General features: G+C 38.5%; 1 protein-coding gene across 1 annotated transcript in view; it reads right to left on the reverse strand.

The window, feature by feature from the left end:
• The window catches only part of htr4 (5-hydroxytryptamine receptor 4), a 174,156-nt gene that overhangs the window by 48,712 nt on the left and 108,464 nt on the right, over window positions 1-16,980 (reverse strand). Inside the window, exons 5-6 of the mRNA XM_044362808.1 lie at window positions 12,070-12,223; window positions 5,810-6,384 (exon numbers count right to left, since the gene is read on the reverse strand). Of these exons, the coding sequence (XP_044218743.1) occupies window positions 5,810-6,384; window positions 12,070-12,223 (729 nt within the window). The remainder of the gene's footprint in view (window positions 1-5,809; window positions 6,385-12,069; window positions 12,224-16,980) is intronic.

Consider the following 16,980-nt stretch of genomic DNA (forward strand, 5'->3'; position numbering starts at 1 on the left):
TGATTTAGATGAACTCAATGAACAACAATAAGCAGGGCTTGCAGCCAAATTCATTTCCTCTTTTTAAACGGCCCGTCAAACTAAACTACTAAAGAAAAAAAAAAGCATAATGACTTCAGGTTCTCTGTATAATGAATTAGAGTTTGTATGAGTATTTGATGATGCAAAACTAATTTCCTGAGTGGGATACTTTGTGTATATGCGCATCTTATCGTTGCAGCGACAAATAAATGTCACCAACAAGTCAAGCGTAACATTTCCAGTTATTAGGAAGACATGACAGCCTGTCTCTGTGCATAAATCAGAGAGGAGCTCCTACAGCTATGGCACCAGGATTCTGACTGTATTTTTAGAGATTTATGAGCATTTACAGTACACGCATGGTGAGATGGGACATTTCATTAAAGGGGTCATCTTGAAATTAACTGTAGTCACCAACCTCCAGTTTTATTTTGAGCTTAGATGAAATGATGAGTACATCGCTGATGTCAGGCATAATCCGCAGTTGTTAATGATGATTCAGTAATAATTCAACACATGTATTTTTCATGTTATACATCTGGTTTAAATGTGAAGAGAGTGAAGATATAAGATATTGCAACCATGCTCAATAAGCAGACTCCAGTCCAGATCCTGTCCGAATACTAACCTACTTCAGAAAAAAATTTAACTGCAACCTGAACCTGTTCTGGACCACTTTTGAGTGTCAAATCACTATCAAGTCACCTCAGCTGTCATCATTCAGCCGTCCACTAGTCGCCACAGTTAGCAAGGTTGTTGTGAAATGCAGGAGCTTCGGTTGATGACGTAAAATGACTCGTTCAAAACTGGCCGATACAAAAAATTAATGGTTGTCAGTGAAAAACATGCATTTAAGGATGAGTGGACCTGTGTGCTTCATTTGCAATAAAACAGTGGCCATAATGAAGAGTGGTAACATAAAATGCCACTACGACACCAAACCTGCCTGTTTTGAACAAAACTATCCCAAAAACACGAAGGTAAGAACTACAAAACTAAACCAGTTGAAGTCGTCTTATCAAGACTCCAGAAGAATAACTGTAAAATCAAACATTTTCAACACAGTGTATCCGTCTGGCCACCGCATCTTTTTATGCTCAAGTTTAAAGACAAGGTTACACAACAAATGTGTCACTTCTCCTATTAATACAGAAAAGTTCAGAGTTCTGGAGTTTTTGTACTGAAATATCATCATGTAATGCACCCTTACTTGACCTTTGATGCAATGGAAATGTATTATTGACCACTAAGACTTGTATTTGAGAAGTCCTGGGATATAAAACAGTTAGAATTAGTTTGAAACTGAAAAAATGTAATGTTCAGCCTTGTTTACCTATTTATAAGATTGCTAAGAGTTAATGTTGAATTAATATATTTTTAAAAATCAGTCAGATGACTAATTGATTGATTCTATGTTTAGAAACCACTTAAAAAATCTTTCATATGACCTGCAGAAAAGAAAATTCTACCATTGTTTAGGTTATCCTGCTGTGTTCCTGCTACATTTCCTGTATGTACTTGACATTGGTTTCTTTCATGTTATCTATGCACTTTATCAGTCTTCATCAGCAACCAGTGGGGACAGCAATATTAGTAGAACACACCTACACAAGTTTTCACACACCAATGGACAAAACTGAGCCCCGGCTTGAAAATTATAAGCTGTCCAGGTGATTGTGAGACTATTGGTATTGATTATTTCTGTCAACCTTACACTGATGATTACTTTCTTGCAGGGATCCCTGAAAGTCTTTTTCCTTGAAGCAGAAAAAATACTGCTAAAATAGACAGTAGACATGAGGCCCAAAGGGAGGAAAAGAAGACTCATAAATCATATATCACATTTGGACAGAGTAATACATCACTTTTTCTGTCATTTGCAGTGTGTGAGTGTAGCTGTCTGTCTGCTCTCATGTCCTTGTACTGTGTGAATCATGCGTCTTTATGCAAACATGAGCATGATCTTCATCTTTCCGAAGCCTTTAACAGGAAAATTAATGGATATATTTTTTAGGATGAGAGGTTGAAAACGGCGTACGAGCGGGCTGTGTCTGTGTGTTCATATAAAGCTGTGAACAAAGACACTGAAGCACAGCCATGACGATGATATGAACAGCATTTCAACAAGCCTTTGAAATGTCCACATGTCCAGTTTCCAGATCTCCAAGGAGAACAAATCACACTAATGGATGTCATCCTGTGTACAGCCACAAACCTCTGAAGTCCAGAGGTGTCAGTGCACTGTGGAGTTCCTATCAATAGCACACTGGGAGGTATAATGAGAAATTGTGCAGGAAAATATCTAGTGTATAACCCCTGTCTTGTTGAAAAGCACAAAATTATAGTCAAATATTGCCACTAGATATCTTGCAGAAGTAATTCACGAATGCATACGGGTAAAGAATCCCAACTTCTAATGACTTCCATTATGCAAAGCGTTGTTGAAAACTCATAACATGAACTGTAGCTAATGTTGGCAAAATGGATATCAGTCGGTAGGGGATATCAAATGCTATAACAGATATTTTCCTGCAGTGAGCCTCTGGGCCCAAATCTCTTGCAGGACAGGAAGTGCACTGATGCACTGGCGAACTACTATATTCCTACGGCGGTGCGCCGGTTGGGTGTTTTGGTGACTCCCTGTGCAGAGATCCCAGTATTTGTATTTGTAACACAGTGACAGCACACTGTGTAATGTGTAGGGAGGAACTTCAAAGGCAATTATTACTTTGCACTTTTCATTTATTGCCTATTTTTTACAACCTAACTTTGTGGAAAGAAGGGGAACAACAGGTTATGGAGAGTCCATTGGGAGCACTTTGCTTGTGTCAGTAGCAAAGTGAAACAAATATTCGTATAAAACCCACTATTTGTGCTTTGCCGAATAATGTATTTGTATTCGGGCACACCTCTACTCCCTCTGCACCACAGTGTGAAGAGAGGTGCAGTAGAGGGTGTGGTAATACCAATCCAGCAGCAAACTGCCATCTTGGTGCCAAGAATGAGCGCGTCTTGCACCATCCATCGCTCGCCTGCTCAGAGCAGGTCAAAAGCTCGCTGCACTTCATGTTCCATAATATTTTGTCACTTTATTTAGTGAAGGAACATCCATATGAACCTCTCTGAAAGCAAGAAAAAAAATACAATTTCTCCCAAATTCCTGAGATTCCAGTTGACACATTATTAATATTATCAGGTCATGTCTGTTTTCTCGCTGGCAATTTCCAGTCGTACTCACTTCTGAGCAGCATAATGAGTGTATAGATGACTTCCATATGGGTAGGCTCACATTAATAGCTTGCTTTCAGTCCACAGTAACAATTCTCTGGAGGTGGTCCAGAAAAGATGGAGCGTGAATGAAAATGTTACACTTACTGTCTGCAGAATGGATATTAATTGATCGGGACTTCTGTGTTGCTGTAAACACACTCATTGATTGCTTACAATGAGCTCCAGCTCCATAACGCCTTAACATGTCAACACTGTCTTGGATGGAAATGGTACAGACATTTGCTGTCTGTATATTACAACAGCTAGCAGATATCAACCCAGATGGTTTTCTTCCACAGTGTAGCTCAAATACAAATCTCAAAGGGTCTGCTCTATCTGCGTCACTGTGCAAGAGGATGTTTCATGAACAACAAAATACCTTAAACACCCCCTCCAGACACTACAATTAGAATATATAATATGTCAGATATATAATATATAATATATCTCAGACTTGGAAATTCTTATTATCTTTATTCATGTTTGTTTTTAATGCAATATATGTGGGATTGTGTGTGTATTTGGTGTTTTATTCTGTTCTTTGCTTTGTTATTACTAATTACTTTGTAATTGCTTGTTTCGATAAGTGCTATATAAATAAATGCAAATATTTTTTTCATTTCAACACTTTAACCACTGGATACAAGATGTCTCCTACTTGACTGTAAAGTCAGTGTTTGTGCACTGGAGGTTTCAGACTTCCGCATCACACTTGTGTAAGTTGCACACTTCACTAGTTGTGATATCACAAATCCTGCTCGTAGGTACATGCTTTAAACCCAGATTTTCGGTGTGAGCACAGAGAAACTTTCCACTTTTAGCAGATGAATTCGAAAACAGCTTTCTAGTGTCAAGCTCACACATTTTGTGAAGGCCAAACATCCAAAGGAAGTAACAATAAGCAAAAAAACAAAACATTTTTGCATGGAGTGGGACTTTAAATAAAACTGTACACACTGAAAAAGCCCCCTTTCAAGCATTTTATATATGTATTTAATTAGTCTTACTTGTCAAATCTGTATACACTGAAGTCTCTGAGGTGTCATCAACTAATCAGGTAGTTACCATTTGAATGTCTGCTCCATTTAACTGGTTTACTTGTCTCTAATTTGAAAATTTAACCAAAGAGTTTGTGATTTACAAGCCGCTGCCATGCAAAGGAGACAAGAAAGAGAGCTGGAGGGGGAAGGAGTCATGTGTGAGATACATGGAGGAGAAGACATGTGCTGCTGCTGACGTTCCCAGTGGGGTCAAAGATCACTCTTTAATATGGAAAAGTGCTATTTTTTACCATCACGCTATGTAGTATTTGTACTGTAACACACATATTTATGGCCACATACATGTATGGTTATTTAACCTTCTCTGTCTAAACAAGGACTCCAGGAAAAGCTTGCTATGCTACATTCATCATTATTGAATACCGATAAGATCGTCCCATCCAGGGGCAGGGATGGAGAATGGGGAAAAAATTATGATTAAATATGCAATAGGCCATTACACAGTACATGGTTAATGTCATGCTCTTATCGCTGTGAAACATGTGCTCCATGTTTAGAGATGATAGTAGGTCGGGACAGTAATGAGTCAAGACCTTGAATTGAAAGCCAGTGGACTGGGAAGGGTATTTATAGAGATAAAGTCATCTCTAAAACACCTGAAAACAAATCATTGATATTACAATGAGCTTTTGTCATGTACCAGACCGTGCTGTATATTATTGAGGAAATGTCCGCAGTAATTATTACACACAAAGCAGATAAAGGATGAACAGTCCCCTCTGTACTACAGAAATTATGAAAATCTGAAGATAAGTCATAGTTTGAGTATAGAGAAAAACAAAAACTGCAAGGGTGCAAAGACTTTATCGACTGTAAAGATCTATTTGTTTAAAAATGCCCTGTTAGCTCCACTTTTAGGGGTTAAAACAATCTAACATTTCAAGAATAAAATGGTAACATTTTGAGAACAATGTAATATTGTTATCAGGATAAAACTGTTATTTTGAGAAAAAAGAAAAAAGTCATAACATTAGGAGAATAAAGTCCTAATGAAGTGCACTTTATGACTTGAAATTATATGACTATCTGACATCTGGTTGTTATATTTTCATTTCTTAACAATTTTTTTCTCTCAAAATATTTTCGCTTTATTCTAAATATTATGACTATAGACTTTTCTCCCCAAAAATGGACCTGATTCTCTGTCAAACAGTATTTTACAGGAAATCACTGCTGAGAACATATCATTCACAACATCTTACTTTTAACCCCAAAATGTGAGATATTGGCAACATATATGACCTTTTTGACTCCAACAAAAACTCACACAACATGACGTTTACATGTGCATCCATTGCTGCCAATTAATCCTGAGTAAACAATAAGAATTGCTATGGATCACCTTCACCATCACCATCTACTTTAGCTTTTTAAATTATAATTTCTTCTGTATTTTTGTAAATGACTATAATTACAATGAATCCGACCCGATGAGTAACAAGATTTAGAGCACTTACTTGAGTACATGCGTGGAGCCGTTGATCTGTGTGGCTGTGCAGGGAGCGCCGGACCCCAGGATGGACGGCCTACGGTACCTCTTCCTCCCGCAGCACAGGATGATGAGGAAGGCACGGCGGAAGGACTTGTTGAGAAAGGCGTAGAGGATGGGGTTCAGCATGGAGTTGATGTAGCCCAGCCACAGGCAGGCTGCCCACAACTGTTCCGGCACTGTGTAGTCTATGAAGGGGTCCACTACATTGGTGATGAAGAACGGCGCCCAGCAGAGACAGAAACACCCCATGATGATGCAAAGCGTCTTGGCTGCTTTAGTTTCTGTTCGCATACGATGGTTTCGTTGATGATCAGCAGAGTCCGTACCAGCACCAGGTGCGCCGGCTCCTCCGGCCCGTTGCAGCATGCTGATCTGTCGGGCGTGTGCACGGGCCGTGACGTAAATCCTCTGGTAGGCCAGCACCATGAGGACCAGAGGAATGTAGAAGGCCACCACAGAGCAGGTGAGGGCGTATGGCTTGTTGACCATGAAGACACATGTGGATGTGGAGTTGCCTATATTGTCGAGCCTTTTCTGAATCTGGTAAAAACAGATCAACATCAAGGAAAAGAGTTAAACAGGCAGCTCAAGTCAAGTTTAGTTATGATCTTTGGAATAAACCTAAGTATGTCCAACCTTGTAGAAGTATTTGATGTCATACTGAGAGAAGAAGAGCAGAGAACAATGCCTCCTCATCCAAAAGAAGACAATACCGTTGCTCTGATGCATATCAAACATCATACACCGCAGTGTTAAAGGGGACATATCATGCACATTTCCAGATATTTGCATAATTTACAGTTTAAGAGACTCCTCATTTATCTTATACTGACTCTTTATGCAGCCCTTCAGTTCAGCCTCTGTCTGAAACAGGTTGTTTTAGTTCCGGTCTCTTAAAGGACCCATTCACGATAATCCCACTCCATTCTGATCGGCCAGCTTCTGGAAGCTTCCAGCTCTGGAGGCAGTGGTAGTCAGATTTAATTTCTTTTTCCTGTTCTTTACTCAAAATATGAGCTTCTCAAATACATCAGTGCATGTTAGAGCCCAAATCCAATCCAAAATATATGCAAACTTGACTTGAAGGCATCAATTTTACATATGTTCACTTCAAGTTTTGGAACATTGAAGATGTTTATCATAGACATCCGACATTGGAGCATATGATTGACAGAAAACCATAAAAAACATGTTATGTCCCCTTTAACACAGCATTATGGTAACATTATGGGCTCACAAGTTTCGACACCAGAGACAGGGAGACAACTGTGAATGTTGGTTTTTGTTAACCATGAACATGGTCCAACTCTAGTTAGTGGTCATCATGAAATTCAAGCAAAAATACAAATCACCCTGAAACTGATTAATAGTACTGTGATGACAGACTAGCAAACAGGTGGAACACCTGTACAGTTTGTAGAAATAAGTACGCAAGTAACGGCATGTGTGTTGAACAGTTATCGTCTGCTATGTAATGAAATGTCTGCAGACTTCACAACAAGCCATTTAAATCCCACGCTCTCCTCAGTGGAGTCTCTGTAGTAAAAGGGAAGCACGGTTCCTGAGGGAGAGGGAGGCTCTGCATGTCACCATTAATCACAGTGAAGTCCCATTCCAGTTTTTCCTTTGCTATCATCTCATCTCTGTGGGAAACTACAGCTCAGGGCTACGAGATGAATAATACAGTGATCAAAACATATTGCTGTATGAAGGCCACGCTCCCTCCTGTGTAAAACTGAAGCTGTCTGTTTGAATGGGCTGGCATATTTAAATGTTGATGAAAGGGTTTCTGTGTATCTGCTTGAAAGCACATAATGATATGAAAAATAACCAAGAATATGTAAAAATAGGACAGTATATGTACATATATATATATATATATATATATATATATATATATATATATATATATATATATATATATATATATATATATATATATATATTATATATGCTTCATGCTGGTATAGTTAATCGCTCTTTCTCAATGATCAATAATCTCAATAATAATCACACTATACATGCAGGTACCGTTAGAAATTTTTAGCATCATTTGTCAAATATTTATATGGATGTGTCACACTTAGTCCATGAGGTAAATCCTCACATTTAAATATTTGATTTAACTGAGCATGCTAGGAAATATTATAACTGTAAAAATAACAAACATGTTATTTTTTTGTTTTATTTATGGGTATATAGCTTTAAATTTCATTACTTCGCTTATGATGAGAATGTATATTTGGTATTTTGACAATTTCTTTGAAGCCGCACCACTTAAATTCTTCAGTATTTTGGTTTTCCAAATCGTGACTCTGCTGTTATCAACCTCGTTTCCAGCAGCAGCAGGCAGTTGTTTCCAGCGAACAAACCATTATGTCCTACCTGTCAAGCAACAAATGGCAGACAGACAAAGTTGGCAACTTGCTAGTGAACACAGCGGCTCTAAATTGTACTTTGGCACAGAGGTGCTTTGAGCTAAACGCTACCATCATAATGCTAACGTGCTGATGTTAACCAGGTGTAACGTTTATCATGTTCATCATATCATTTACTTATTAAACCTAAACAAAAAGTAAAGAGAGAGTAGGTGGGAATGTCAGTAATTTGCAGGCATTTGGTCATAAACCAAAGTATTGGAGAAATCCTCATGTTTCAAAAATAATCAAATGATCAAATTAAACAGCGATCCATTCAGTAGTGGTTATTTCAGTCTGGACTTGGCAGTTCTCTGACAGTTGGCAAATTCCTATCATCTCTTGTATCGTCATAGCTCTCAAACCTAAACAAATTGGAAAGTTCAACTGGAAAACATAGAGAGATGTGATTTGGTTGAAACCACAGCCTTTGCTTACTGGCCAATTGAAGCCCTAAAACCAGGAGCCAGTAAATACAGACAGCGGGTTGTACCTGAGTGTCCACAGGCGATGTAGGTCTGGTTGTTTTGTTGAGTTTGGGCGTGCAGCTGCAGTTTGTGCCAGACCTGACTGGCTACTCAGAATATTCAACAGCTCTAATTAGACCCACAGAGACTTTACTTTAACTTGACTTTAACTTTAGACTGCTGTTGTGCTGTAAACTTCTGTCTGTGTGTTACAGAAGAAGAGCAAGGGAGGTAAAGACGGTGCGCCCGATGGCAGCCATCACTGCCAAAATGAGCCAGCCAGTCCTCCTGGTGACACTAACTTCATCTGGCGAGCAGGGGCGAGCAAGGTTAATGGTGTTGAGTCCTCTCTCTGTCTCCTCACACACTGCCACTGTCATCTGTCTGTCTGCACACCCGTCTCTCTTCCCCTCTCTCTGTTTTACTCTGCTTTGTTCTTTTTATTCAGGTCAGCATGTTGTCTTTCTTTAGTAACAGATTTCCTAACTTTCATTCACAAACTATGTTCTTTAAAGTTAATTTGAAAGGTTGAAAAAAACATACAGTACCAGTCAAAAGTTTGGACACACTTTCCCATTCACTTGAATGAGTCCAAACTGTGTTCAAACTTTTATCATTTACTGCAAACATTCATGTGTTTTGGCCAGTTTATATAAGTTATTCCATCTTTATCTAGGTAGTAAGTAAACATTTCCAGTATTGAGCTGAATATAAGATAGTTTATTATATTCTCTTTGAATGGAGAGTCTACTGGTGTAAAAACAACTCCTACGGACAGTGTTGCATTATGAGTTGTTTGTAGCCTTAATGTTGCTAGGCTAACGGGTGTCTCCAAGTCAGTTTATAGTGAGCTTGTTGCTGTCGCAGAGGAAATAAATTCATGAGTCCAAAGCACCTTCCGACATTTTTAATGCAGAAAAGGACCGGGGTCTGAACTGTCTGTCACAGATGATGAAGAGTTCAAACAAAGTCTGAAAAAATGCTAACTGTCAGAGAAAATAATTTTGAATGCTTCCAGAACAGGAGTGTATATTTCAAGTAAGTATATTAGTATAAGTATATTCCAGGTGTTGGAAAATGGGGGGTCATCTTATATTTGAGCCCATATGGTATTTTTATAGCTCCTTTCAACACAAAAGTTACAGAGCGTAGTAAGTAAGTAACATAAACAATAGAGAAAAAACACAAGTCAAGCTAAAGCAAAGGATTATAAGAAAGTGTCATGAAGTTTTTAAAAATGTCGATTGAATTGGACGATCTTATAGAGGGAGATAAACTAATCTAAAGTTTAGGGGCAGAGACAGCAAATGCACATCCAGTAGTCACTGGTGAGCTGACATAAGAGACTTTAACTTACTGTACTGTATGGGCACAACAATTCAGAAATTCACTCAGGCTAATAACCAGAGTTCTATACCGAATGTCTAAAATTCACTGGCAGACAATGGAGTAATATGCTTTCTGCATTTGAACTATCTGCAAATGAGCTGCAACTCCTCAGCTGCGGCAGGAGTTTAATGAATTTCAATATTCTAGTCATGAGCACAAGAAGTATGTATTCACTTCTCAGCACTTTCAAACCGTAAAATATGTCTGAACTTAGAAATATTTCAGCAATTAACACGATTGCACACATTATTTAACAAGAAGAGAAAGATGCAGATAAGAACCAAATGTGGCACCTGAGTGATTATAATACAGCTGGATATCAGAGGTTAAAGGTCACAGAGATTGCTGCAGGGTGTTTTGAGCACTCGGGAACAATAATTAGGACCTTTAGACCTCTATCTTTTTATTCTGTTCTTTTGTATATATTGAATAATCCTTTGATCTAGTGCAATGTATTATACTCATTTACACGTTCTATACATTCAACATGATCTGCTGGAATTAGCAGCTGTTTACTTTCAAACCTTTTTAAAACAAATCAATATCTAATTGCAGCCCCTAATCTGAAGTTATGGTCTCACTGTGGACAGACAACCCTGTCTCCTAGAAATTAAGTTTGTATACTGTACTACTAAATTGTTAATTTTTTCAATTACGTTGCATTGGCAAATGTAATTAATTACGTTTACGTTACGCACAAGTGCTGCCAGTGCCTAATCATAACCATCAAAAGTTTAATTTTTAATTAGTTATTAATAATTAGTTTCTACCTGCGGATATATTTTACTGCAAAATCAGATGTTTTGGTGGGAAAAAAGAACTGGATATGTTGTCTGTGAATATTTTACCCATACGTTCAGTATGAGTATACACAAAACGTTTTCATTATGTTGAGAGAATGTAATTCAGCCTGCATTGCGTTTCTAACAAAATGTTTTTGCTGTTGCAGTTTCTTCGTATATAAATATAATTTCTAGCAGTCAGGGTTGGGAGTTGCAGGCAGTTTGACTACGGGGTGATTTTCTCTCACATTCTTACATTTGAATGATTTTAGAGTCCAGAAGAAAACATTAAATATTCCAAACAAAAACAGCTGAATTAAGGAAAAATAAACCTCTTCATCAATCATAAATTTAGATTTTTCTTTCCGCCGTTGTCTGTGGTTTGAGTTGCTACTGAGACACATGATGTGGCAGGAATTTTCGGAAACAATAAGTAGTGGACTGTGTGCTGATTTATTTTATTTATTTGTTTTTTTTTTACCAAATATCTATTTCCAAGGGCAAGAATGAATCTTCAAGATCAATATTTTAGTTATTTTCACCTTTAATCATCTTCTTTGTTAATAATCTCTGCATTTCTGAATATTATACTCTTCCTTGCTGTATCCTGTTTCATTTCGTTGCCATGGTGTCTCTGGTTTCCTCTTGACCTCCTTTCTGTTATTTAACATGCATTTTGTTTCACATTAAACATACTTCACTGCATAAACTGCATAGTGACTCGTCAGCTAAATACTTCACATTTTCAGAGTGAAATAAAGAAGCACTTGACTCCTTGTCTGTGGTGTCAGTGGCCTTGTCCTTCTGCCTCTGTGTCTGATATGTTGATGCAGTTTCCATGGAAACGCATAAAGCATCTCCTCCTTCTTGTAAACAATGCCTCTCAAGATTGTAATTTGTTTCCCGGTGCATGTAGACACTGATTTTCTTTTTTTCTGTATCTGTAAAACATGTCTTGTTTCACTTTCTCATGACTTTTTCTCATTATTGTGCTCTTTCTCTCCTCCAGTGCAACTCCATTTCCAGATACCAGCAGCGTATTACCGTCATAAACTTCCACCTCCTGTGTAGATGTAAAATATTTTTGGCTCCATCTCCATATAAAACCATTTCAAGCATCACATTGAAACCTTGGCACGCACACTTATATACACACTCCACAGTACTCACCCATTTGTCGATGCCAATGCTGTTCCAACCCTGCATGATGGGAAGAAAAGAGATGAAGGTGGGAATGACCCAGCAGCCGCCGATCATCAGAGCCACTCGCATGGGCGTCATTTTGTTCTGGTAGACCAGAGGCTGGCAGCAGATCGCATAGTACCTGCAGAGAGATGATAAAAATGGGATAATTATGATAAAACCCAATCAATCATTTAATTAATTCAACTAAACACCAGACACTGGCAGCACACTCTCAACCCCTCAAAGCATTAACACTCCCATCTGTTCCTGTTAAAATATATTTATTAAAACATTTAGAAATTATAATGTAAAGCTCAAATGAGCTGTTGGTCAGGTACTGTAGAGCATTAACAGATGACATGCTACCTGTAGACAAAAAGAAGAAAATGTTTGAATTAATCAGTTAAATAATCAATAGACACAAAGCTGTCGAGTAGAAATAAAAGTTATAGATAAAAGAAACTGTTAAAGATAACTTGTTGATAAAAGAAAAGTTAGACACAAAGGGAAGGTTACACATAAAAGAAAATTTGTAGATAAAATAAGCTTGAAGATGAAACTATCTTTTTGCCAGTTTTTTGTATTTAAGTGTTTATTCCTTCATCTCTTTATCCTTTCTACTAGCTCTCACTCTCTCTGCCATCATCTGTCACTCTTTGTCTTAATTATCTTAATTTCTCCTTTTCTTCTTTCTCCATTCTCTACCCGTCATCCCCAACCACTCCCTTCCTTCATTTCCACCTTTTACTATAAATACTCATACCCATCATTCAATCAAAGGCTCTTCCTTTTCTCTAGTCAAGAACCACACGAGCTCAATAACTGTGCTGACATCATCACAGACCATCTGTGGTGACAGCCTCATTTCCTCTTTTTAGGACTGATAGTAATTGTTGGCTGGCCTTGGCTGCGTCATGGCTGCTGGAGACAGGAATGTCCCATCGTCACTTGGCACTAAGACAGTTATGAAATCCCAAACCTGGAGACTGTTACAGACACCCGCTGCTGACACATTATTTTATCTGATGCATCTGGTGGTAATCCTTTCTTTGAAAGTTATTATTTACCAGATAGGTACATGGTACCGAGATCAAAGAAGCAGCAGTTCAAATTCAAGAAAATAATTGTTTTACAAAGCTGTTTGTGTATTTGATATTCAAAACATACTGCAGGTTTTTGGGTAAGTACTCCCTTCAAGAACATTTCAAGCCAACAATCATTTCCTTTTTTTTTACTCTGACCAGATCTCACTGTCCACTTTTTCACCCTTCTCTTCTTTTTACACTCTCCCTGCCTTCTTTATATCTCCCTTTAATGCCAGAAAACACAATTTTACACACATGATTATCTTGAAACAAGTGGAAACACATGAGCATTATTTTTATATTTTTTTTCCTCTGTATCTCTGTCTTATTTTTACAATTTACATTTGGTAGATGCTTTTATCCAAAGCGACGTACATCTGAGAGTTGATGCAACAAAAGCAAGGATCAAGTCAGGAGAGAACAACATGAAGTGCCATAAAGCTAAGTATGAGTCCGATAGGACGTAGGTGCCAACATTTAATCTCTTCTTAAAGACTGAGAGGGACTCTGCAGATCGAAAAGAGTTTGGTAACTCATCACACCACCAGGGAACTACAGAAGAGAAGAGTCTGGCTAACGACTTAGGGCCGTGTTGTGGTGGTGGTACCAGGCACCTTTGATTGGCAGAGCTGAAGACCTGACCTGAGTGAGGGAGATCAGGTAGACGGGAGCTGTTTTACTTGCTGTTTTGTAAGTGAATGTCAGGGTTTTGAATTTGATGTGGGCAGCAACTGGGAGCCAGTGGAGGGAAATGAACAGCGGGGTGACATGTGCTGTTTTGGGCTGGTTGAAGACCAGATACACCACCATGTTCTGGATTATCTGCAGATGTTTGAACGTACATGCAGGGTGGCCTGCCAGTAAGGAGTTGCAGTAGTCAATGCGTGATATTACGAGAACCTGTACCAGGAGTTGTGTTGCATGCTCAGACAGGTAGGGTCTAATCTTGATGTTGTACAAGGCAAACTGACGTGACCGAGCAATTTGAGGCAACGTGAACCTTAAAGGTTAGTTGGTCTATCATGATATCCAAGTTTCAGGGACACTTTGTGGACATGATTTGGGTTGATTCAAGCTGGATACTTGATGGCAAGGAACTTGGTCTTTGAGAGGTTAATTTGAAGATGGCGTTCTTTCATCCACGCCAAGATATCGGCAAGGCATGACAAAATCCAAGCCAAGACTGTGTGGTCTTCCGGCGGGAATGATAGGAAGAGCTGGGTATCGTCAGCATAGCAATGGTATGAGAAACCATAGGAGCAGATGATTGCACCAGGTGGTGCATACTAAGAAGAGAAGGGGGCTGAGCACTGACACTTGAGGAGCCCTTGTGGATAAGCTGTCTGGTTTGGACACTTCTCCCCCCTCCAAGATACTCTAAAAGATCTCCCTAAGAGGTCGGACATGAAACAGGGGAGGGCAGATCCTGAGATACCAATCTCAGTGAGTGTGGAGAGGAGGAGAGGAGGAGATTAACCGTTAAAGGAAACAGACAAATGAAGAAGAAAAAGGAAAGACTTAGAGAAGAAGGAAGAAGAGGGAGAGTGTAATACCTTTATAAAAGACAAATACTTTGACAAATCTCCTACATCTGCAATTTTACCTGGCTTGTTCTATGACTGTGTGTGTGTGTGTGTGTGTGTGTGTGTGTGTATGTGTGTGTTTAGACACTGAACAGAGCTCAGACCTGTTCCAGTGTGATGGGAAACAGATGAAGTAAACCAACCGAGCCGCTCAGACCTCCATTACCCACCATTACATGGTGTGACTGTGTGTACGTGTGCATTTGCTTGTGTGTGCCTTTGTCTGTAACAGGTGTGCCACCTTATGTTCGCTTCTATGTCAAGTTTCAGTGCGTTTATAATCTTCTGTTTGTGTGTATGCACTACAGTATATATGTGTGTGAATGTACTGTATTATATACAAATATGTTTATTACTTTTGCTGCTTTGTATTGCAATTGTGTACAAATAGTAACATGAAAAATTTGAAAAAAATTCAGAGGTAATTCTTATCATATTTACTTTTGCTCTTTGAAAATACTTGTTGGCCTTGCACACCCACACAGGTGTTCTCAATTAATTTGGCTAATAAGGCCTTTAGTAAGGTTGAGGCTGGTTGGAGCTTTGGTAATCAATCTCATTTCCAATTGCAGCTGTTTTAGCAAACAAGCCCTGATAAACCCAATGTACTGAAGTAAGAGAGTCCAGATAGTTGGTGGAGACCACACCAGAGCTAAAAGGAGAGTAAATAATGGACTTGCATTCATCAGATGGACAGATAATGTGGCTCTGTGTCTGCTGGATGTGTAAGTGGGCAACTGATTATGAGGTGGTAATATGTCATGACTGTGTGTCTGTTAGCTTGTTTAGGAGTTTGTGTGCCTCCAAAAAGATAATAATTGCAGCTTTAAAAAAATACTCATCCAAAGACTTAATCAATCTACTCCAAAACTCATTTTTTCCCCATGGCAGCTAAATTTTCTTGTATAATTTTTGTTTATCCTCACAAGGTTGACTGAACATGGTCTCTACTGCAGCAGTATTAAAGCTAATCCCATCATCAGTCACCGTGGATTTATAGCTGCCTCCTCTGCTATGATCCTATCTCAGTATCTACTTGCAGTGCATGGCATTTCATAGCCATCGGTAATTTAGAGTGGCTGTGTATACTGTGTGTGGTCTGCATGTACTGTGGCATTCAAAAAGGTCAAGAGACCCTTTTTCTATTTTCTATAAGTATGAACTCTTACATTGTGTCCATACACACAAAAACACACGTGCACAAAAGCGCAGTATGTACACATGCTGCCAGAGACAGAAAAACACACAAAGAACCAGCGCACACACACACACATTAACCTGGTAGAGATTAGAAGCAGACGTAGCACGGTTGAATGGCGGCGTGTCCTGACCAGGAGCACTTTAAATGGTCCCTGTTTCCTTTTGATCTCCTAAACATTTCTCTCTGTTTATTTCTGACAATTTTATTCAGACATTATTTATATGGGAACTGGTTTTTCTGAGAGCAGCCAAACCCAAAGTATGTTGTTGTCTTCCACATTCATTGTAGGACAACTGATTTTGTCCTCAAACATGAGAGGAAGTTTGTTACCAGAGGGTTGGCAGTTTAAATCCTCCATACTGCAAACATATGAGAGCAGTTTAAGCACAAGAAATTAATGCAATTCACTATTTTTGTACTTACAGGAAATTATAAGACATGTGGCAATTAATCACACAAATCTGGAAAGTTAATTAAACTTTATAAAAAGAGGAAAAAATGTATTCCTTTTAATTTCCTTTGTTTACATTTTGTATTGCTTTGTGGGATGATAATGTCCATCTATAACGTATAATAATGCAGATTTCATGTATTTCGTGACAACTGAAATCACTTCAATGGGCTGATAAAGACTATGACAAAGTTAGAAAATTTTTTATTTTGGATTATTTTGACAAGTTCATGCACGAACACTTCAGGTATTTCCATTTTGCAGACATTTGCAATTGTAATTTCACTCTTCTACTACACGACAGAGGCAAACGTTGCCCTTTAAACCCCACTACATTTCTCTGACAGCTACTTTAGATTCATAAAACCATAAATAATGTCAAAAATGTCCCTGAATAGTAAAAGCTGTTGGGACTGTGGGGTAAAGGTAAGGCAGGAGAAGGACATTTCTGAGCTGAATAAAAGACATCTAAAGAAATGAAGGCAAACAAAAAAAATCTCAGTTATGTCCACAAATAAGTGGCTTAAAATAACATTTCAAGTAGTTTTTCCTGTGTTACAGTGTGAACTAACCATC

This window comes from Thunnus albacares, chromosome 10 (genome assembly GCF_914725855.1).
Source record: "Thunnus albacares chromosome 10, fThuAlb1.1, whole genome shotgun sequence".
Taxonomy (NCBI): Eukaryota; Metazoa; Chordata; class Actinopteri; order Scombriformes; family Scombridae; genus Thunnus; species Thunnus albacares.